At 35.3% G+C, this 23897-nt stretch overlaps 3 protein-coding genes across 5 annotated transcripts; 1 reads left to right on the top strand and 2 right to left on the bottom strand.

The window, feature by feature from the left end:
• Nucleotides 1-622: 622 nt before the first annotated feature.
• Nucleotides 623-3228, top strand: dynlt3 (dynein light chain Tctex-type 3). Its single transcript, XM_081358096.1, has 5 exons — nt 623-800; nt 1270-1311; nt 1569-1692; nt 1851-1928; nt 2842-3228. Exons 1-5 carry the CDS (start codon nt 774-776, stop codon nt 2916-2918), a joined length of 348 nt encoding a protein of 115 aa, XP_081214222.1. The 5' UTR covers nt 623-773; the 3' UTR covers nt 2919-3228.
• A 384-nt stretch (nt 3229-3612) lies between these two features.
• cybb (cytochrome b-245, beta polypeptide (chronic granulomatous disease)) lies at nt 3613-14357 on the bottom strand. Its single transcript, XM_081358092.1, has 13 exons — nt 13953-14357; nt 13630-13722; nt 13147-13257; nt 12967-13051; nt 11802-11950; nt 10983-11164; nt 7467-7599; nt 6724-6816; nt 6397-6650; nt 5613-5775; nt 4973-5119; nt 4742-4866; nt 3613-4493 (listed from the first exon to the last, which is right to left on the bottom strand). Exons 1-13 carry the CDS (start codon nt 13995-13997, stop codon nt 4376-4378), a joined length of 1698 nt encoding a protein of 565 aa, XP_081214218.1. The 5' UTR covers nt 13998-14357; the 3' UTR covers nt 3613-4375.
• Nucleotides 14352-23619, bottom strand: xk (X-linked Kx blood group (McLeod syndrome)). Of its 3 annotated transcripts, none has more exons than XM_081358095.1 (4): nt 23227-23616; nt 20137-20399; nt 16230-16725; nt 14357-16120 (listed from the first exon to the last, which is right to left on the bottom strand). In XM_081358095.1, exons 1-4 carry the CDS (start codon nt 23469-23471, stop codon nt 16009-16011), a joined length of 1116 nt encoding a protein of 371 aa, XP_081214221.1. In that variant the 5' UTR covers nt 23472-23616; the 3' UTR covers nt 14357-16008. The 3 variants fall into 3 exon arrangements, with proteins under 3 accessions (XP_081214219.1, XP_081214221.1, XP_081214220.1); XM_081358094.1 differs by having other exon boundaries at nt 14363-16103; XM_081358093.1 differs by having other exon boundaries at nt 14352-16725; nt 23227-23619.
• Nucleotides 23620-23897: the final 278 nt, after the last annotated feature.

A 23897-nucleotide genomic window follows, 5' to 3' on the forward strand; every position in this document is an offset into this window, starting at 1 on the left:
TATACAGTACCGGTCAAATGTTTTTGAAAGTAGTCTCAATCTCACCATGGCTGCATTCATTTATTTATTTTTTATCAAATATACAGTAAAAACACATGATCTTTCAGACATTTTTCTAATATGCTGATTTGGTGCTTGTATTAATGCTAAAAAGGTTGTGCTGCTTAATATTTTTATAGAAAGTTCAAAAGAACAGCATTTATTATAAATACTTTTATAACAATACATACTTTTTTATTTTTTTCTTAGTCTTCTTTTTTAATAATAATCTTATCCAAAACTTTTGAATGGCAGTGCCTTTTTTTAAATTGTTTTCAACATTGATAATAAGAAATTACCTTAGAATTTCTGAAGGATCATGTGACACTGAAAATTCAGCTTTGCCATCACACAGTAATAAATTACATTTTAAAATATATTACAACAGAAACCAGTTTAAATTGTAATATTTCACAGTATTACTGTTTTTATTGTATTTTTGATCGAATACAGTATAAACACTGTATAGATAGATAGATAGATAGATAGATAGATAGATAGATAGATAGATAGATAGATAGATAGATAGATAGATAGATAGATAGATAGATAGATAGATAGATAGATAGATAGATAGATAGATATGTTGAGTCGGAGAGCGCCAGTAGGTGGCAGCCATCAATCGCCATTTTGTTGCTAACATCAGCCTTAGTTGTCAGTGAGAGAATAGCTACAGTCATCTGAACAGAGTTTGTTGTCCAGACTCCAGATTTTTGGGTTTTAAAACTGATAAGATGGAGGAGTATCATTCTGGAGATGAAGTAGGTATTATATAAGGCATTACATGGTGCGACTGGTTATTATCTGTATAAGCTTTCAAAGCTGGTAAACAGTAGACTTGCTTTTACCGCTAGCCTGCTAACCGCTTCATCCGGATAGAAACATAATATCACTTCATCATCCTCAAACGCTCATATTTTGACATAATTACATCTTTTACTTATACACAGATCACTAAAAGTTCATTTCGATTTAGAATTTACGTCTTTTTGTTGTACGTTTTTATGGAAAATGCTTCAGGGTGTGGCCAAATCATAACGTCAGCTTGAATCATAAAGAAAATCGTTGAAATATCATAAACTATTATTTTTGAACATTTTGAGTTTTTTCCCCTAACATACATGTCTGAAATGTACATTTTAGTCACTAAATATAATGTTGTGGATGCATCTTTAAACCAGTTTGACAGTTTGTTCATCTCTTTTCACCTTTCAAAACCTCTCATTTCAGATGTCTTTCAGCCCAGATGAAGCAAGTAATGTTGTTAAAGAGGTAATATTCACAGTCAATAAATGTATATATATATATTTATAACATCATTAAGCACCCTATGGTGTAGCCTATCTCACTGAATGAATTGCATTGTTGTTAGTCTCATGTCTAACTCATGCCTGCAGGATTAATGCTAGCCTATTTATTTGAGTGCAAGTCTGCTCCATTAACTCTCTCTCTCTCTCTCTCTCTCTCTGTGTGTGTGTGTGTGTGTGTGTGTGTGTGTGTGTGTGTGTGTGTGTGTGTTTATCGGTCAGTGCATTGAGGGTATAATTGGAGGCGTGGACTACAGCCAGAACAAAGTGAACCAGTGGACAGCCAGCATAGTCGAACACACTCTCACTCAGTTAGTGAAACAGGGGAAACCGTTCAAGTATATTGGTACGAGCCTTTCCATTTGAGTTCATCTTGTATACACATTTTTAATAGGTTAAAGATCTGATAATATATTTATAAGGCTATACATCATCTTTGCACAAAGCTGAAAGACATTATACAAAGTGCAGTTGTTGATTGCATATATTATGTATATATTTCAGTCAACTGTGCTGTGATGCAGAAAAGCGGCGCAGGTCTTCACACAGCCAACTCTTGTTACTGGGACACTACCACTGACGGTAAAGCTTTTAGTTCTTTAGAGCTGCTTAGTGCTTCAATAGCGTTAGCTCATCCGGACCAAAAGGATATAGCAATACAATGAACCCTTTTCACAGACTGTTATGATGCTTTTCACAGTTATCAACATTGCAAATCTTGTACAGTTTTGCATATTTTCATATAAAAAAAATAATAATAACAGATAATTTTCCCAACTATGACCATTTCTGCATCTGAGAACCCCAGAAATTTGAAAAGGGTCCATATATTTGATATAAATATGTCCATTATATGGTCCACATTGGCCTTCACTTTTGATATTTCTCTGACAAATAAAATTGAAGTAGATGCATTGAGTGCATATCATTAATTTGGTACAGTATGTTTATGTTGCTTCTATGAAGATTCAGTTAATATGTCCATGTTTTTATATTTAATACATGTCATTTTTTAATTGAATGTTATTGTATTTTATATAAAGACTTCTATTCGTATAAAACGTGTATAATAGGAAATGTACATTTTTGGACACAGTTTATGCAAATATCTTTATCATTTTATATTATTTTATTTTTAAGTTCTGCAGTGTTTTTACAGTTCAAATATTCCGTAGTCGCTCATGAAAAGTCAAATAATTTAAGATTAACTACTGTACGCAGAAGGACACCATTGAATTTCTAAATTTCATGTCAGCTACCCAAAAATGTGTCCTTGTGCATTATATTCATTGCATTTATAATAAATTAAAGCATGATGATCACTAATACTCATTATTCTTATTACTTTTTTGTTTTAAAACCTGTATTTTGTAAAAAGTATGGCAATTATGTGGCACTATCACATGATTTTGCCAGATATGATTCAGATAAACTAAATAAGATGAAGCATTTTGTGCATCTGATTTCATTCTAGTATATGTGTGTGTTTTCGCAGGAAGTTGCACTGTGAGGTGGGAGAACCGCACCATGTATTGCGTCGTCAGTGTGTTTGCAGTGGCTATTGCACTATGAGCAGAAACCAGGGCTGAGATGTGACACACACAGACACAGATCAGGAAAAATACCTTCGTTCTTCTGACGATCATACCATCATGTCTGTTATGAAGCCTTCAACACACGGCTAAGACTTAAACCATGTTCAACTTGTCTGCTTTACCTAATCTGCAAGTGCTTGTCTACCACATTTTACATGTATTTTTTGTTTTGTTTTTTGGACTTGCAAAGGTTACATGCACCTTTGCTCTGTATAGAATATGTTGATGTTTAATTATTAAAGTTGTCTGCTTTGGGTTTAATAATCCAGTTGAGGAAAATTTATATATCAGGATGTTTGTCTTCATTATTTTTTTGAGGAGGATTTGCACCCAAAGAAATGTTTTTCATATCTGAAAATATAGGCTATTTAAACTCTGATAGAACCACACACAATATATTAGGGGACATTTACAACAATGCTAGGATGTCACGTCATGTCATAATGTTTGATGAGTTTTTCCACTTCTCTTAAGTTTGAAATCAGCAAGCACACACTAATTTTGCTGAAAGAGTTATAAATTAAGTAGATTCAGTTTTTACACACATGTCCATCTATAAATCCCATACAGAATTGTTGCACCATGTTAAAAACTTTCAAACGGGAACCCACTATCTAACATGTTAGTATGAATGAAAAGGACTGAAAGTGATTACCACCAAAATTCACAACTCAAGATTTCATAGGGTTTATTCAACTTCCACTTCAGAAAGGGGAAGCATGTTTGGAAAGCAAGGTAGTTTCACACACCAACAGTAAAATAACACTGATCTTTATAGTATATAAAAATCAATTACTTCTGCATTATGATGACAAAAACTTGCAATGCAAAAAGTCTATTAACAAGAATTTCATTATTTTAAAACCTAAACCGTTTTAAACAACTAAAAGTGAAATACATTTCTACCAATTCAGTAAGACAAAACGCGTGTTCAAGATACAATCTTTAAAAATTGATATTCTACACAGTAATTTTATTTTGAAGAGGAGAACAGGTATTGTTCAAAATGTATAACTTTGATTAAAGGTTTTGATCCACTTCAAATGTTGACTACTGTATATATATATATATATATAGTTCAGATGCAAAAGCCTCTAAGTGCCTTCTGAAATTTTCTTCTAGTATGATCATTTTGATCAAGTTTGTTAATTTAAGTTCAATAATTTCACTTAAATTGCAATGCATATTACCTATTAATTGTCATTTAGGTGAAATTACTTAAATATACAAGGTTTATAAAAATGAAAATTTCAGATGGCACTTAGAGGCTTTTGCACCTGAACTCTTCATATATATATATATATAGGCCTATTGGAAAACAAGTCCAAAAATACTCTTAAGAATTCATTGAGGTGTATACATTGATTTAAAATGTGTTCATCAGTATCCATAGGTTCTGATACACATGAGTTGTCCAAATGGTGGTGAAGCACATCAGAAGTTTTCTTTGTTGAATATAAATTCAGCTCCAGATTCTGTGTGTGAATGACACTGCTTCCCCAGAGCTGTGGCCAGTGCCGTGGGACCACACAGGAAAACGCCAACTTTTGAACTGAGAGAAGGAAGAGAAACCAAATAATACTCAGCAAATGTAGAAAGCCTTTAAAAAAGCATTTTTTCACTAAAGCAAGAAGCCCCAAGAGGCCGTGGTTTACGGTGAATTTAGAACAGCTAAGGTGCGTTGTTAGGCACGACTGTTTTTAGAATAATTTACAGCAGCTTTGAACGTGGCTCAACCAATTATAATCAAGGACTGGAACAATCTGAACAATAATGGTTTACTTAGCACACTAAACATACCCTGGGTGTTGGGTAGCGATGGCACTGAACTCATTGTCCCAGTTGGGTTTACCATACCGAGTCTTCTGCTTAAGCCCAGTGATAGGATCATCCTCCGCCTCGTATTGAACCCTAAGGTGAGCCGCCTTTAAACAGAAATCAAAATGACTATCAGAAGACAGTTTGGATTTTTAGTGAAGTTCAAAATGGTTTACATTATCTGCCATTCAACAAGCACATCTTTTCACCCACCTCAGCGTCTTTCCAGCGTGTGAGATAGATGTTGTAACTGAGGAAATCACTCATGTTTTTATCGGTCATCTGTCTTTCCAAACTCTGCAGAAGGTCTGCGAACCATTCAAAAGCCTGTGTCTCCGGACACAGCCAATAGAAATAGATCTGCACAAGTCAAATGTCAGAACATTACTTTAGTAACCCTTGCAATCCGCATTACTTACATTCCTCGATTTTTTTTTCAGACTAGTGGAAAGTATGGATTTATTTGTATTTATTTTATTGCATTCTATTTTTGTCTATAGACTTAAATTGCAAAACATCTTTAAAGTAGAACACATACATTTTACACTTTTATTCATATACTGTATATATATATATATATATATCATCATATATCATATGTATATATATATTGTCCTACAGTATATATATATATATATATATATATATATATATATATATATATATATATATATATATATATATATATATATATATATATATATATATATATATATATATATATATATATATATATATATATATATATATATATATATGTGTAAAATAAACGTGGCATCTGCAAACAAATGAAAACAAAGATGTTGTTCTATCATTCAAAGTTTCAATTGCTAAACTTAGTGCTGTTCATCACCTTTTTGGTGAAGACGTTTTTGTTCTCCTGGACGTGCTTGTACCACACAGACTTCAGAACAGAAGCGAAAGGTGTCACACCAATACCGGCGCCAACCAGCATCACAACTTCATAACGAAAGACGTCTTCACTGGCCGTCCCAAACGGCCCATCCACAGCCATCCTACACAGAGAACACCAGAGAGCCATTATGCATGGGAACATTCTTTGCAAGACGTTTCACAGATATAACTGAGCATTGCATTGTTCGCTTATCATGTTGTAGAATTTGCATTCTTCCAGTTCTGTACTGAAGGAGGAAGAAATTAGGAAACGCAGAAGAAACGGCAACAAAAATTCACTCATGTTGAAATCGCTGTATTGCCTACCATCTTCTCAAACAGAAACCTGGTCTTCCCATACTTCTCTAATTTGCAACTGTGATTGTACGCCCACATCCCCTTTTTACACATGTATTTTCCCATTTTACAAGTGAAACTCTCTAGTACTATTTAAAACACTGCATCTGTGTAATTCAAATTTTTGAGTTCCATAAGAAAAATTTGACATTAAGAAGATAGTTCACCCAAAAATGATCATTTGCACATTAATATTCACCTTCATGTTGTTCCAACCCTGTATGACTTTCTTTCTTCTGCAGATGAAGAAATTTTGAAAAATGTTCTTATCCATACAATGAAAGTTAGTGCTGTCCAAAACAATTCATACAGGTTTTGAATAACATGAGGGTGGGTTAAATGATGACAGAATGTTCACCATAACTCATCTGTCACTTTAATCTTACTTCGGTAGAGTCCAAGCATCCAGCACCACAGTCTTGTCACCTCCACAGGCCTTATAAAGGGCTTCTGTCCAATCCCCTACAATTCGGATATGCACGCTAAGGTGGTCTTCCTCCGGGGCAGAGGTCAGGGTGAAGGGATGCCACTCCAACTGAGAGATCGACGGGCACTGGATGAAAACATACTGTCCGACCTCCATCTTAAAGCCCTTCTTCTTCATCTGCAGCTCGAGGGTTTTGGAAGGGTGCATCACTACCTGCAAAGTGGCGTAATATGGTGAGAGGGGAAGAAATTGATTGGTTGCTAATTAAATAACTTGATTTCCTAACCTTGGTGATCACCACTTTCTGCTGTGAGCGATAGAAGCGCACCAGTCTCTCGCAGACGTATAGAAACATGGGGCCAACCACCCACTTCCACGTCTGTAAGAGGAAGTACATGTGTTTTAAATGCTGACAATACATTTGTATGTATTTATGTGGTAAAATATGGTTATTATGGAAGCTTGTTTCTACCATGAAATAAAAAAGAAAAAAAAATTTTAATTTGCTGCAAAAAATTTTTTTAATTAAGACACAATTTACTAATTCGTTCCCTTATTTTACTTTAAATTATGCCCACAAACTTAAAATTCATTCTCACAATTTATTAATTTATTCCCTTGATTTAGTAATTCGTGGCCATGTTGTACTAATTCATGGAGTTGGGTGAGGGTTTAATTCAATTAATTCGTGGCCACGATACAGATATTTTCTCCTGCATGTCATGTGCGGGTTGAAAGAAAAAAAGCCAGAATCGTTAGATGAAAAGTTGCAATTACATTTTTAATTGCAAATTTATATCTCACAATTTGAAATTTTTGAGTTTATATCTGACTTTTTTTCTCATGATTGTGATATATAAGTTAGCAATTGTGAGTTATAAAATCTGAATTGGGAGATATAAACTACCAATTGCGAGAAAAAAGAATTGTTAGATATTACAGTCAAAATTACCATTTTTGTTTTTTGTTTTTTCATGGCAGAAACAAGCTTTCATAGATTATAGATTGTATTTGAGATTTTTGATATACCATCGGTGCGTTCCCAGCAAAGACAGGTTCAGGGCAGTTGGTGCCATTTTGACCCCAGGTCTCAAACTGGCTGTGACATTTAATAGGGTTGTGCACTTTTTCACTTTCAAGAGTCTGGCCTCGCACAATACGCCTACACAGACAAACTGTTATTGCATAAATAATGCATGGTATTTCTCCTGCTAGCATTATGTACCTGTCAACAAGTACTGTATTATGACTGAGATGTGCCATCAGTTTACATGATGCTTCTATAAAGGCTGCTGGAAAACCTGCCTTTTATTAGCTTGCAACTGCAACCACAACTGTGTGTTCACTAGCGTGAATGATCAGAAATGAGTTGGTGTTTTCAAATCAACAACTATTAAGCCAGGGACACACCAAGCCGACTTAGATTTTTAGGGACTGTTCGTTTTTTATTTAAGGGGCCACCGGAGGAGTTTTGAGATCTGTTGTCAAAAAAGGCATGACCCTCCCTTTGCCAGCAATAAATTTTTCTATGACCCTCCAAAATGATTGTGAAAAAAGCGATCATTTATTGATTAGCCTACTTCTGTACTGGTTTGCGCCTGGCAAAGATGTTCAGATAGCCATTGTTTGTTTGTTTTTTAAACCATAAACTCTTGCTTTCTCATCTTACTAGGGCTGTAACGATAGACCAAACCTACGATTCGGTTCGTATCACGATTTTTTATTTTAGATTTGAAAAAAATCATGTTTTCGGTGCTGATGCGGTATGACTCGTTCAACATGTGGGTGGCGCTGCCAACAAAGCATCTAAAAGCTGTCACAAAGAACCGGCAAAAGTAATGATTATTAACATGTCAAATATAGAAAGGAGACATTTTAATTGTTTATTAATAAACAAGTGTTTTCTGTGTCGACTTCAAATATGAAGTTGACGATGCGTCGCGATCTTAAAAAAGCAGTCTGTTTTAAAAAAAGTAGACATTTCAAGCTTTCTATACATTTCTCAGGTCTGTGAGGCAAGTAGTATACCTTACGCTGAGTTTCGGTTCATGTATGAGACAAGAGTCCAGTTCACTCGCCCGTGCCTCCGTGTCATGATTATCTATTTTCTACTATATTCACTTCTTATTTATTAAATCCAGATGAAACATTGATTGAAATTAAGATACAATTAATAAAAAAAACGAAATTCACTTTAAAGAAAGGCTTAGTGGGGAGATCGGGGACAGTTGCAACAGGGGATGGTTGCAACATGTCATTTTTCTCCAATCAGAAACAAGCTAGAGTGATGACACTCATACTGCACATGCACAGTTAGACCCTCCCCCCACCAAGAAGACAGTAGACATATTCAACAAATGCTGCTGCATTTATTGAACAAAACTTGTTTTGGAGGTATGAAAGTAAATTTTTTCATGAGATGTATTTTTGTCATACTGTCCTGAAATTTTGTATGAATTAATCAAAACTTACTTAGTTTGAATTATTGTTTTGTTGACTTCTAAGTGACATGGTTAGCATGTGTCAAAGTCAGTGTGTCTAGCAGGAATATGATGTTCTGCCATGTCTGATAGGGTCGTGGACGGTTGCAACAAGTTATAAATTGCATGTTTAATAAAAGTTTGTTGCATTGTAAATTGTTAAATTATTCCTGTCTGACACTGAAATGTGGAGGAATTGAATAGCATCTGTAATTCCTGCACACTGAATCTATGTAGGCCTATGTGAACAAACAAAACTCAATAACTGTTATTTGATAAATATGACTAAATAAATAAATAATAGGCTACAATAATATTACTGAAATAATAATACTATAATATTATAGTAGGCCTAAAACAGTTAATATTTTCAGAATTCTTTGCTCATTGAGACAAAAAACTTAAGTTAATTAATGAAATTTAAGGTATTTTTAACATGTTGCAACCGTCCCTGGGTTGTGTTGCAACCGTCCCTGGGTCGGGGTCAGTTGCAACATCTGACTTCTTCCATTCAAATAAATACTGTGAACGATATGCCATATATAATCATCTTTAAATGGTATGGGTAATTAGCAGACAGATGCAAGTTTAATATATACAAATTTGGTTGGTCTAGTCCAAATAGTCTCTGAGTAATTGAGAGAAATGCAAAAAGTGTTGCAACTGTCCCCGGTCTCCCCTGCTTTCTATTTGAGGTCTCTGTGAAATTTTTAAAGTCGCTTTCAGAGCAGTCAGGTCCGTAATGGAGAACTGTCACGCCCGTAACATTGTTATTTTTTTTCATTTTCACATAAATGCGAACACGAAAAATAAAATAAAAATAATATTTTATGTTCTGTGGAGGCCAATCATTATTCATCCGGTGGGTATATATCTTTTGGTTTGCACAGTGTAATTTATAGAATTACTAAAAAATATTTTGCCACCTAAAAGTTAAAGATTTTTTGTGTCACGTCACATGTGTATTTCCCTCAAATTAAATATAAAACGCATGTGTAGACTGATATTTTTCTAATGTCTTGACTCCTTTCAGACGTTTCAAAATATTGGTATTAAATGCATTTTCTGAGAATTTATATTTCAAGTTTTGACTGCAAATGTCACGTCCGTAACACTGGAATCGCCCAATTTTAACGGATTTATCCTCAACTAGTTTTTGTGGTGTAGGTCTATGTATTTTATTATGTTAACTTAAATAATACTAATAGTAATTTAAAGATGTGGTAGCCCTACATCTTACACATCGTGGAAACAAAATAAGAATGGAAACTAAAATATGGCAGTATCGCTATACAGCGCACATTCTATCAGCAGTTCTGGCGCCTCAGTCCCAATACTGTAAAACTCGACGTACATTCACATCACATGTTAATGCAGCGGTAAAGTTACACTCACAGGACACTGTGCACTTTTTCGCAATTTGCTCGTGCTTTAAAGCTTTGCCGGGTAAACATTTCTTTGGCATTTTGTTCTAACGTGATGCACTTTTTCTAAGCGCGAACTGAAGTGCGCGCGCACTTCAAACAGCGCCAAACTGGATTTTTGTTGGGTCAGACCCATCTGATATCGAAGAGGGGCTGGTAAACGCGAGATCAACATGGAGCTAAATGGAAAAAAATAGCACCAAACAAGCCACTTTGAAATGTTGCTGTTTTCATGAATATAAAAGTTGTGTGACCCTCCCCCTAGACTAAAAAAAGTTGGATGACCCTCCCCTCAACAAAGAATAAAAAGACATGACCCTCCCCTATTTTCCTCCGGTGGCCCCTTCCATAAATATCGAACGGTCCCTTAGGGTTTTATTGTGTCGGTTTGGTGTGTCCTTACCTTTAAAATGTAATTTATTCCTGTGATTAATCAAACTGAATTTTCAGCAGTCTTCAGTGTCACATGATCCATCAGAAATCATTCTAATATGCTGATTTGCTGCTCAAGAACTAAAAACTTCTCTCTAGATGTATTATTGCATTTGTTCGTTCAAAACAGGATTATCTAATGTATCATATTGTGAGATTCATATTTGGTTTAGATTTCGATGAACAAAAAATAAAAATATAACCCTCACCCAACTCCATGAAGTACCAGACCAATGAAAAAGACGATGAACAGGTGATGGGTGTACCAGAACACCTCGAAATACGACCTTCTGATGACCTCCATGGAGGAAGTGATGATGAGGATGAGGGCGAGGGTGATGACCACCCCCGTCAGTCCCGCTATAGTTGTGAACATCACTATAGTCGGGTTCTGGGAAATCCAAAACACAAAAAATGACCACATTACTATCAAAAAGAAAAGTTAAAGTAGACTGCAAAAATGAACATTGTGCAGATTTCAGACTGATGTACACTACTGTTCAAAAGATTGTTTTTTTGTAAAAGAAAATCATATTTTTAATCAGCAAGGAGAGTGGCAGTAAAGAGATTTAAAATGTTACAAAATTTCTAATAAATGCTATAAAAAAATTCTAATTGGTTGCTATAAATACACTGCTACTTTTTTTAGCAGTGTCGATTGTGTTTCAACATGGCACTATAAATGTTTTTGTTATGATCATAAGCTTTTAATCCTCTCCATTTTCTATTTCTGGCTATTGTCCACTGGGTCATCATTGCAACACTATGGCAACAGAATTTTAAAAAGCATGTGACCACAACATCGGCAGCAGCATGATGGTTCTGTGATGTAACCGTGGGTGGAAGTGGGAGGTATCCTACGGGCCTAAAGTCAGATCAGCTGGAGATTCCTTATGTAATGAGCAGGAAGCTGCTTCAGAATCAGTGTTTTAGAGGGAACTTCTGCTGACACAGAATGTGTAACTCTGACACAAAAATGTGTGACTGAAATGAGTAAAAACCTTGCAAAACTCACTGTAAAGACTCACCGTGTCATTGGTTCTGATGGGGTTCAGGTAGGATCTGTTGTCATTGTTGCCGATTTGAGAGAGCACGTAGGGCAGGTAACTGCTGTTGATCATGAGCTGGGAATCCATGAATCTCTCAAAGTTAAACAGGTGAGCTATGATGTGGATGGCTGGGGGAATATACAAGAAAACAGCAAGTTAATTATCTAAAAAATATCATACACGCAAGACGTATAGGCTACACTGTAAATATGACTTTTTTTAAGTTGTAAGTAAAACAAAGATCATGTTTTACACTGACAGTCAAAAGTTTGGAATAATTACGATTTTTGAAAGTCTCTTCTGTTCACCAAGACTGCATTTATTCAATAAAAAATACAGTACAAACAGTTATATTGTGAAATAGTATTACAATTTTAAATAACTGTTTTCAACTTGAATATATTTTAAAAATCTAATGTATTCATGTGATGGTAAAGCTGAATTTTCAGCGTCATTACTCCAGTCTTTAGTGTCACATGATCCTTCAGAAATCATTCTAATATGCTCATTTGCTTTCTCAGTTATTATCAATTATAATTGGTGCTCAATTATTAATTGTGTTTTATTTTTATCAATGTTGAAAACAGCTTTCGCTGCTTAATATTTTTGTGTAATATTTTGCTAGAATTTTTTTTATGAACAGAAAGTTTGTAATATTATAAATGTATTTACTGTTGCATCCTTGAAGAATAAAAGTACTAATTTCTAGTTTAAAAAAATATATATAATAAGCAGCACAACTGTTTTCAAATTTGATAATAATAAGAAATGTTTCTTGACCAGCAAATCAGCATATTAGAATTATTTCTGAAGGATCATGTGACACTGAAGACGGGAGAAATGATGCTGAAAACAGTTATTTTAAATTGCAATAATATTTCACAACATTAATGTTTTGCTGTATTTTGATCAAATAAATGCAGCATTTGTGTGTATAAGAGAATTCTTTCAAAAACATTAAAAAAAGTCATTCTGACCCACAGTTAATTGTTAAATTTATTAGCAATTTACTGAGTGAAAATTGTTTCTACACCAAATTTAGATTTTAGGTTTAGTGGCATTTTAGAAAGATTTGAAAATCGAAAAAAGATTAGGAAAAGGATTTAAATGTGAAAACTGAGTGAAAGTGTCTTTCTTACAGTACCTGTGTGGAAGGCAATCATGTAGGCCACCAGTTTGTGAAAAGTGAGGTTTCTGTCTAGCTGACGGGCTGCAGTGCGGCTACAGCACTGTGAACACACACAGAAACACAGACATACACATCACTTTTCACTATCTGAAGTGGATAAGCCTTTCACTTTCGCTCTGATGCTCCTCTCCTGACCTGTATGGATCCGCGTAGGAACGAGAGCAGGTTTCTGCAGACGGGAAGCAGGATCAACATGCAGTTGAAATTCAGACATGCAGCTGGAGCTCTGGCCCAGGAGAGAGCATGCTGTGGGCACAGAGATAGAGAGAGACAGGGGAAGTTTCATTTCCCATTTTAAGCTCTGAACAACATATTTATATTTAAATACGCATTAAAAATATAGTGCTTCCAGATCAAATGTAAATGTAACATTTTACATATAAACTTTACTGTTAGTAGAATCTAACAATACATTAGCATAGAAATTAAAGTACAATATACAAACAAGAAATTAGATTTACAATATAACTATAATTAACACGGGAGTGTCTTAACGTTATATTCAACTACACAGATTATTACAATTACAAATTACACAACATACATATACATATATATATATATATATATATATATAAATTATAAATATTTAAAATGTATAAATGATTTGACACTTACCCCAAGTATGACTCTAGTATAGTAGTATCTGTCAAACAAAAATGCCATGTAAAAATGTACAAAGAGAAACGCATTGATGCCGAGCCACACAAGCTGAAAAACAGAACGGGGGACGTTTAAGAAATTTGGTACTGATTAAAAGTAATTAAAGTATAAAACATTAATAGTATCTCTATTTTTCAGTATGTTTAACAAATAACTGTGCTAAAAAAGAACACAAAAAGCAAGTAATCTGAAAAAAGGAAGAACGTTAGAATCCAAAGATTTTAAAAAGTTAATTTAAATAAGAAACCGATCCTAAAATCCTAATTCCAATAGCTTACAATAACAAAAATGGATAGTCCTTCATTTGCTGCAAAGTTTCCCATGGTGTTGAGCTGTGTAGTAAGAGAGGATCAAGAGAGAATTTGAAGAAAGACACAATATAAATGGGGATATAAAGCATTGAAGCAAGTCAGGAAATGTCATCACAAATCAGAAACCACCAAGCGAAGTTCCTCAACCCTAGGGGATGGATCAGGTGAACTCTCACTTCTCTTTCTGGTTTATAGCTCAGCCTGCATGTTAGTCTTTAATATAATGTTAGTTGTTATAGTGTCAAAACTGTTATGATTTAAATAATGTTTCTGCGATTGTTACAGTCTTTCGTTAAATTGGTTTTAACTTAAGTGAACCTGGCCCCCCCACATATAGACAGACAGAAAAGATCAATAAACTGATGTCCTTTCATGGACAAAATATCATTCTCTTTTATTTATTTATTTATTTTATTATGGGTTTAGCTGACAGTTGCACATATCAAAAGCAGTGATGTGATGTGCTATACAGTGCTTATGGACATGTTTTTAAGGGAGTTTCCAGATGCAACCCTGACCACAGTCTTGCTAAATGAGTTAACTCGTTCATTCAACACCCCACGGGGGGGCAGTAAAGTTAAGATACAATCATATACTGCCCTCTATGAAAAGAATGACATTTTATACTTTTTGAGTAGGCCCTATGAGACGAGATGAATGACCAGATGAGACGAGTTCAATAAAGGAGTGTAAACAAAGGAAAAACAATCAATTCAATTATTCTTTGCAGGATTATGAAGGTCCTGGCCTGGTAACCCAACTGTAATCTTTACTATTCATTAATCATTACAATCTGAAAGCATTTTTAGGCAGTTACTTGAATTTAGGCCATATGTTCTCATATGATCATATGACCAATCAGAACTAATTTAACAGTCTTACTATTTTTGTTTAAGTAATAAAATGATAATATTTTAAGCATTAAATTAGTATTAAGAAGTACTAATAATGAACCTGAGAGGTTGTCAAGAAAGCAGTGCCCTTAAAGTGATGGAGAAATCAACGAAAGCTTACAACTTAGCAAATACTATCTTTTAAATAAATCTGCTGTAAATAATGCAGACACTGAGAGAGATTAGAAGCCATAACATTAATCAAACCGACACCGAACAAGGGACAGAGCGCTCCCACATCACAAGACAAAAGCAGCGGTTTCATCTTGATAGGGAAATTCACATGCACTTCAGTGGACCATGCTGGCTCATATGCTTTGTAAACAAGACAAGAAAAAAAAGTATATTCATCTGAAAGTTCAACAAACGTTGCCTCTTACATTCACCATAAAGTGTAAAAGGCAGAAATCCAACATTTTAATTTCATTTTTCCCTTTTGATCCTTAAAGGACACTTCATGACAATGTTTTTAAAGGAATAGTTCACCCACAAATGAAAATTCTGTCATTATGTACTCACCCTCATGTCGTTCCAAACCAATGAGACTTCATCACTGATTTAATCATCAAAAGGTTTCTGTCCAAAAAACTAAAACTTAAAAGATCCAAAAAGGCATTGTCAAACAAATCCATATAAATCAAAACATTTAATCAAAGTCTTGTGGAGAGATACGACCGCTTTATATGATGTACATGCATCACATGCTTCACACACTCACGAGAACCAATGAGATTTCTTCTAACCATATGTGATGCGCTCTCATGTGTTTAAATGTGAATAAACGTCTAAATCACTTAAAGTTATTATATCTCTTCACAAGACCAAGTAGATTCGTTTTACGATGCCTTTGTGACCATTTTGGATCTTCTATGGTTTGGTTACATGGACTTTCAGCAGAGGGACAGTCTCAGGTTTCATTCAAAATATCATTTTGTTTCGAAGATTAACCAATATCTTATGTGTTTGGAACACCATAAAGGTGAGTAAATGATGACAGAATTTTAATTTTTGGGTGAACTATTCCTTTAAGTTGTGCTTTGCTCACACGGCGCCGCACAAACTCTGCCCGATGTCCCCTTTGGTAACGCAGGGTGGATCGTCTCCATTGTCTTTCCCTGGTGGTTTGGTCCTTATGGAGCCCGGCTGGGGAAGATTCCCACGTAGCAGGCAGAGAGATCCACAGCACTCCCAAAAGCCCTGTGCTGGACTGGATGAGAACAGTTGCCTGCAAGGGTGGCAGAACTGGTAAAAGAGTAACATAAAAAACACAGCTGTGGCATAACCCAACAACAGCAGTATTTCTAACACGGGAGCATCCACCCATCGGTAGAACTCAGTCCGGTGGACGTACCACATCAAAGTCAGCCCCGTGTTCTCCACAAAACGGAGGGAATAATACACTGCCACCCGCCTCCACGCCTGACCCTTATCGATCAAATCGGGGTCGTCCAATCTGAGCTGAACGGCGGACCAGCAGAACACGTTGATGCCAGCGTACAGGAAGGTCAGCATGCAGAGGACGATAGTGGTCCCCACACGCGTCAACGTCTTCTCGATGTTCTCCGGGAACGGAGAGCGGCTGCTCCAGAAGATAACCCACGGGCGAAGAAAGAACAGGACGAAGTTGACCGACACCACCGGAAGCACCCACACCTTCAACACTGAGCTGAAGAGGACCAGCACGGTCACGCGCGTGGCGATCTCGAACCCTCGCCACAGGAACACGCACAGGTACGCCAACGGACGCACGGACACTTCGTAATCATCGTAGCGTATCTTTATGGCGAGAATATTGCAGCGTAGGGCTCCATATACAATTGAGAGAAGGGAAATGACCATCAATGTACCTGGTAGGGAGAGAAAAGAACAAAACAACAAACGAAATCACAAAATTCAGTAAAAACAGAATTTGTGGTTCAAGATATGTGACAAAGATATGTGTATATGGAATAAACCACTCTACTATGTAGGGAGGTAAAGTTAAATTAAATTAAATTAAAATTAAATTAAATTAAATATTGGAATAAATTAACATAATAATAAATGAAGCATAAACAAATAGATAAAACAAAATAATAAAATAAAATTTAAATAAATATTAAACTAAACACATAGGAATAAATAAATATAAAAACAAATAAAATAATAAAATAAAATTTAAATAAATATTAAACTAAACACATAGGAATAAATAAATATAAAAACATATAAAATAATAAAATAAAATTCATAACTCTATAAATATCTAAATAAATATTAAACTAAACACATTTGGTAATAAATAAATAAAAAATAAATGAATGCATAAATAAATATAAAAATAAATAAAAAATAAAAGTTAAAAATAATAAATTCAGGACTAAATTTAATTTAAAATGAATTGTGTTTGTTTTATCAAGTCATTTATTCTTTAATTATTATATTTATTAATTTATCTTTAATCACTGCCTCCATAACTGCGGTGCACAATATGTTGCCATTTGTTTACATAATTTACTATGCTGTTAAGTAATAAAAGAATAACAAAAGCAGAAACCCCGAAGGCCTAAATCCACCAGCAGTGCAAACATATGGCCTCTTTCAGCCTTCCATCTGATCTAAAGTCAGTCACCGTTTCATTACTCTATGCCTCATGGGTAATGGGGTCAGACTGATTCACTGTCCACTATGGTCTTCCATCTGCAATACTGCTTTCAAGGACAGACTGCAAGGCTGCCAACACATTCCTCATGCAGTGCGGATGACAAAATACCTGCAAGGCAGAGTCGGGTCTATACATCTTAATATTCAGTGTACAGTGACACAGCTGCCAACAATTTACAGTCAAATAACTGAAAGTTATGCTGGTAATGTAATTACTGAAAATGTAAAATGTGTGTTTTATTACTTAAGCATGCAAAAGTCTATTTGGACTGTTGGACCCAGTCCAAATAGACTTTTGCATGCTTCAGTAATAAAACACACATTTTACATTTTCAGTAATTACATTACCAGCATAACTTTCAGTTAACTTCCAGGGAAAGGGTGGTTGGGTTATGCAAATTTACAAAAAATAACAATAAACATAAACAATAAAAAAAATATTGGCTGTAGTGTTCTGTAGCATACTGTAGTATTGGCAGTATACTTCGTTTATTATTAGTTTTTATGTTTTTCTATTTATTCAGCTTTTTATTATCAAATAATATAAGTAATAAATTAATCAAATTAAACTTTCTGAATATTTATGTTTATAGTGAATAAATATATAAAAGATTTTTAATGTACTCAGACACACTATACACTGGCAGCGTATGAGTTGTTTATTGGTTATTTTCAGGGATTTCCCATTTCCTTTGTTGTGAATTGCTTCAGGGATTTAATTAAATTAATGTATCTGTTGTCCAGTTTAGAAATTATTTCTGTCTGTTGAGGCCCTGTCTAAAAACACGATATCTATTTTAGCTGATATTCTCAGAAACAAAGTGTGCGTCCTTGTGATAGCAGGAGGAAATAGATAAGTACACCAGTCAAAGTCATTTCAGAGGCATTAGTTGAAACTCAAGCATGTGTGCAGAATGTATCACTGAGAGGAGCTTGTTAAATTTAGACGGGTGACGTGGGGAACAGTTCCACCTCCAATAGAGAGGACTTACAAAGATATTCTATGGAGGAAACTTTCCAAAACAAATTGCAGAATATGCAACAAAGACTGTGTACAGATCATACTTGTTGGGCGGAAACATGACATGCCTCAATGATATAAAAAAACAATTGTTCTCCCTGACATTTAACACTTTACAGATGTGGTGGAGAATGACAAAACTCATCAACAGTGAAACTCATAAGCTTGCAATGCTCCACTTTGCTGTACTTCACAAGGCCAGATAACAGAACGAAAACAAAGCAGGAATAAGAAAAGTCTAAAGGAACACTCCACCGTTTTTTGAAATAGGGCTTATTCACTTTCTTTCCTACATTTAGATAGGTGGGCAAATGCATTTTTGTCTCAGTGCATGCATTGTTTTAGTTTGACAGGGTCGGCACTAGCTTAGCTTAGCATAATGAATGGAATCCTTTGTTGCCAGCTAGCATGTCCTGAGTAAAAGTGATATAAAAAATTAAAAAACCCACCTAATTACTTCTTGTGGCCTGCGTATTCACAACAAGTACAAATAGTGATGCAGATTAACACTAGGCGATTTCCTAGGCAGATATTGACTTATATATTAAGGACTATATTAGGTGGAAGCACAGGCGAAGCACTGCTACTTGGGCGTGATATCTCTGCGCCCAAGTAGCAGTGCTTCGCCTGTGCTTCCCCCTAATATAGTCCCAAGTCAATATCTGCCTAGGAAATCGCCTAGTGTTAATCTGCATCGCTATTTGTACTTGTTGTGAATACGCAGGCCACAAGAAGTAATTAGGTGGGTTTTTTTTTTTTTTTTATATCACTTTTACTCAGGACATGCTAGCTGGCAACAAAGGATTCCATTCATTATGCTAAGCTAAGCTAGCGCCGACCCAGTCAAACTAAAACAATGCATGCACGGAGACAAAAATGCATTTGCCCACCTATCTAAATGTAGGAAAGAAGGTGAATAAGCCCTATTTAAAAAAACGGTGGAGTGTTCCTCTAAGTCATGCTCTAGAAACCCTTAAGATGAAATCTCATTCTGGAAATGTATTTGTCCAACATTTTGTTTTTTAAATCGGCATGAAATGGTAGTTGCGATCGTCTTCTTTTTTTCTATTGTGACATATAGCCTTTCGGAGTGAAGCGGCTTCTCAAACTAGAAAAAAAATGTAGGGCGGGACTTGATTTTATCCATCAGGAACTGATTGGGTGTGGTTTGCTATTGCTGTGATCTCATGTGATTGATGTCATGCCCTCTTGCCAGTAAACACATCATCAGAGAAGAGAAGAGACGTTGATGGAAGTTATTTTGATTAAAGAATACGAGGGCACGGATAAATTATTTATGGCAAATAGACTTGCTGCCGTAGTCTGTGTGTTACTGGTGTTAAACGGTTTTTGGCCATACACAGATTACATTACAGCCCTGTTATTTGCTTTTTTATAGAAATAAAACCATTTAGTTCAGTTGGACAATGGACGCTACAATTATAACCTGAAAGCGCCTGGAAGGTTGAGTCGCAGCACAGTGCAGTAGAATTTAGTGACAAAAATCTCATCTTGTAAAATGTGCAGTCAGTACTGCTGCTCCCTATACACAAGAGTGCTCGTGATCGCGAATGTGTGTGTTCTCACTTCTCACCTCTGCCGACAGACACCCCTTTCTGCAGCACACAGATGTAGAGCTGCAGCGTGAGCTGGGGTGCAGAGCCCAGGAAGGCCTGTATGACCGAGGTCCTGGCGAAAGCGGCTCTGTGCGTGACTAACTTCCCCTCCGCCTGGCCCACTTCTTGCTCCACCTCTTCGGTCTGCCCGTCCCGGGGAATCTGCTTCTTACGGGTGATGGTGACATACGGCTCCTCCACCTTTCCAGCACTGCCATAGATACAAAAGGCATCCAGGCACCTAATGGAATCAAATTAAACAGTTCTATAGCCGTTCAAATGATAAGGTATAGAAAATAATCATTTTTTTATCAAATCAAAATAGTTATATACCTTTTTAAATTACAGTTGAAATAAACAACATGTAATGCCTTTGTTTAATAAAATAAAATAAAATAAAATAAAATAAAATAAAATAAAATAAAATAAAATAAAATAAAATAAAATAAAATAAAATAAAATAAAATAAAATAAAATAAAATAAAATAAAATAGTTATTCAACTTTTTAAATTACAGTTGAAAAAAAACATATATTGCCTTTGGTTATTTTTAGGGGTGTAACAATATATCATGTCACAATATATCGCAATACAAAAATGCATCAATATGTATTGTTTATAGTGACAATATGTATTGTGTATAGTTCACCCAAAATTAAAATTACTGTTCGTGAAAAAAATTCAAGTTTTCAGAGTTTTAGTGTCAGTACTACATTAAACTACTATATATAATGTTGAATATAATGTATAATAATGCATATTTGTGTGTCCTGATAATGTCTGTTACCAGTAAAAAGTGTCCTACATTATATTAAATATATCTAGTCAGTGACAGAGATCAAGCATATTCTGTGTTTTCATCTTCAGAATCATGAATATTGTTATTCTGGTGTCTCTATTGTCCTGTGCTTTGGGTTTCCAGCATCAAGTCCAAGACTATTAATTTACACACACAATGAAATATCAAATTTAGCATTTTAATCAACAGTACATTTTATTATGTCTTGGAGTATCGCAATAATATCGTATCGTGAGTTCAGTATCGTGATATGTATCGAATCGTGACATGAGGGTATCGTTACAATCCTAGTTATTTTTATTTTTAAAATAAAATAAATATATAAAATAACATTGTTCTATACCTTTTAAATTATAGCTGAAAGAAACAGCATATATTGCCTTTGGTTATCTTTATTATTCAAATTCAATTAAAAAAAACAAAAGAAAAATTGACCAGAAACCTGATCAGCACTGGTTTACCATAATGTTAAGTAGTGTTATTTAATTAAACATAGCAACCCAGAAAAGCGTCCATTTTTATATTAAGGGGTCACTGGGTTTGCTGGAATGTCCTATAATTGTTGGATCCATCCGCCGTGTCACAGTAGACCATGTCAGTGCTCAGAGAATTGCACTCAATCCAATGAAAGCTCACACTTTAGTTGTAGCTTACCCGAGGACAGCTATTCTAAGGCCTCAGTGGACAATCTGTCCATTTCTTTCATTTAAAATGCAGAGACTATGTCTCACAGGACAGGTAGTAGGTGCCAATCTTTGAGTGAGCATTTCCTATCCCAAACCTTGACAACAACCTTGCCATCTTACAGTAATAGGTTGTCAGCAACCTTGGTGATAATGTGATGGATGAGAGATTGCTAAGAGAAGCCCATGAATAGATTTCACAGGCCATTCACACAAACTCAAGGAAATAAACAACTGAATGAAACATTAATGACACAGGGCTGAGCTTAATCAGAATGAGCTGGCCCAGGTTGTGTTGCTAAACTGTACTATTAGAGAAATCGAGGCAATATATCAATGATTCAATTATGCACATGGTCAATGCAACAACACGCGGACTGATAGAGATGGAACAGTTTTACTGAGGCGTGGACTGGAATGGAAGCTGCCAATAACACCAATAACTATACTAATAGATAATCTAAGGACACAAATTCTCCATAAGAGGCATGGTACAGTTTGGAAACATTACTATTTTTTTATGTTTTTGAAAGAAGTCTCTTATGCTCATCAAGTCTGCATTTATTTGATCAAAAATACAGAATTAAATTTTCCATAATATACTTAAAAATATAATTTATTTCTGTGATGCAAGTCTGAATTTTCAGTGTCATTACTCCAGTCTTCAGTGTCACATGATCCTTCAGAAATCATTCTTATATGTTGATTTATTATCAGACAGTTGTGCTGCTTAATATTTTTTTGGAGCCTGTGATACTTTTTTCAGGTTTCACTGACCAATTTATTAAAAATAGAAATTATAATTAATTATAGTAATATTAGTAATTGGTTCACAAGAAAATAACCTAACCTAAAATAAAATAACAGGAATCTTATGATAACATTACAAGAGCGTTTTGTTGTTGCTAGGGTGTTATGTGCCGCTTATTGTCATGAATTCACTTGCTAAATTCCATAAATAAAATAAAAGAATCATCATGACATCGTCATATATTTATGATGTAATGTGCCTCTTATTTTAGTGCTATTACCATTACTTTGTATAGTATAATAATGAATGCAACTGCATTTTTGTAGAATTATCAGCATTAAATTCTATTTGCAATAAACACCTGCAATTCCATGGCCTTGAGAAAAAAAATTGATAACGAATTGTAAACTAATAACCCTGCAGTCTTTATACTTTATATATGTCTAAGCTATCCAAATATACATTAAATGTATGTGTCTAATAGAATGTTAACACCTTAAACATTTATTCAAAATCACCTTTTCGAGTAGCCTACAGATTTTATGGAAAGTCCCGGGGACATGAATCCTTGAACCATGAAACCTTTGACATGAATGCGCACCGTGGACGATAAATTAAACGACAGATATTCATATGTATGAATAGGTAAAGCACAGGTTCATCTTGCGCGTGAGAAAAAAAGGGGGGTGAGGGGAAACACCTTTGTTATGTGTAGTCGCTCACAATGGACATCGTTTGATATCTTTATCCATTATGCGGATGGGTATAATTCCCTCACAGAGCCTGCAAGGCTTGTGGCGTTAAGTAGAAACGCAAAATGAGAGTCGCCACTTACCTTATTATTGGTCCTAGTTGTAATATATGAAGCAGCAGCACTAGAGGTCTGTCTCTGCTCAGGTCTCTGTGAATAAAGATAAGTGTGAGCTGCACCAGCACGGATGGCACAAGCGTGAAGAGGAGCGTGAAACACTGCCAAATCTGATCACCAGCGGAGCGGTAAGTGCTGCTCAGATACAGAGCCGCCGTGGTCTCGGCCGTAAACAAAGAGACCGACACAAGGACAGAGCTGGGTAGTCTCATCCTCACTCAGCCATGTTTCTTTTCTGCTCTCTGATCTCACGAGCCAGCATTTTGAAGTTCCAGTGGACGCATCAACCACCAGCTGCAGATTCACAGCTGATCAGTGATCACGGCGGCGAATAGATCTAGTACAATTACACGTCTAACCGGTAGAGGGCGCAGTGAGCTCAATAATATTTACTGCTGTCAGTGTCAGCGGCGTGTTCATGCTACACGAACATGCTTCGCTCTACTACAGTGATATCATCACCAGCGACATTCTGACATCCAGGGTTGAGCCCATGTAGTGCCATATTATAATGCTAAAATACCTACAAGTAAATATTTCAATTCAGAGTTAGGTTTCCATAGGATGGATTATTGCTGGATTAATGCCAATTTATGCCACATAAGAAAAAAAGTCTCGTGCTGAATTCAGATCCGCAT

The sequence above is a fragment of the Scardinius erythrophthalmus genome (genome assembly GCF_964197995.2).
Source record: "Scardinius erythrophthalmus genome assembly, chromosome: 25".
In the NCBI taxonomy this organism is placed as follows: Eukaryota; Metazoa; Chordata; class Actinopteri; order Cypriniformes; family Leuciscidae; genus Scardinius; species Scardinius erythrophthalmus.

Bases quoted from the DNA above. Each gene is read 5' to 3' on its own strand.
- dynlt3 (XM_081358096.1), top strand. From the start codon at position 774: ATGGAGGAGTATCATTCTGGAGATGAA. The intron at 801-1,269 runs GTAGGTATTATA...CTCTCATTTCAG, and splicing joins AGTATCATTCTGGAGATGAA to ATGTCTTTCAGCCCAGATGA. The intron at 1,693-1,850 runs GTACGAGCCTTT...TATATATTTCAG, and splicing joins GAAACCGTTCAAGTATATTG to TCAACTGTGCTGTGATGCAG.
- cybb (XM_081358092.1), bottom strand. From the start codon at position 13,997: ATGGGAAACTTTGCAGCAAATGAAGGACTATCCATTTTTGTTATT. The intron at 13,052-13,146 runs GTCAGGAGAGGA...GTGTGTTCACAG, and splicing joins TCCTACGCGGATCCATACAG to TGCTGTAGCCGCACTGCAGC. The intron at 11,951-12,966 runs GTACTGTAAGAA...ATATTCCCCCAG, and splicing joins CATGATTGCCTTCCACACAG to CCATCCACATCATAGCTCAC.
- xk (XM_081358093.1), bottom strand. From the start codon at position 23,471: ATGAGACTACCCAGCTCTGTCCTTGTGTCGGTCTCTTTGTTTACGGCC. The intron at 20,400-23,226 runs GTAAGTGGCGAC...TGATTCCATTAG, and splicing joins CAACTAGGACCAATAATAAG to GTGCCTGGATGCCTTTTGTA. The intron at 16,726-20,136 runs GTGAGAAGTGAG...TCTCCCTACCAG, and splicing joins AGGGGTGTCTGTCGGCAGAG to GTACATTGATGGTCATTTCC.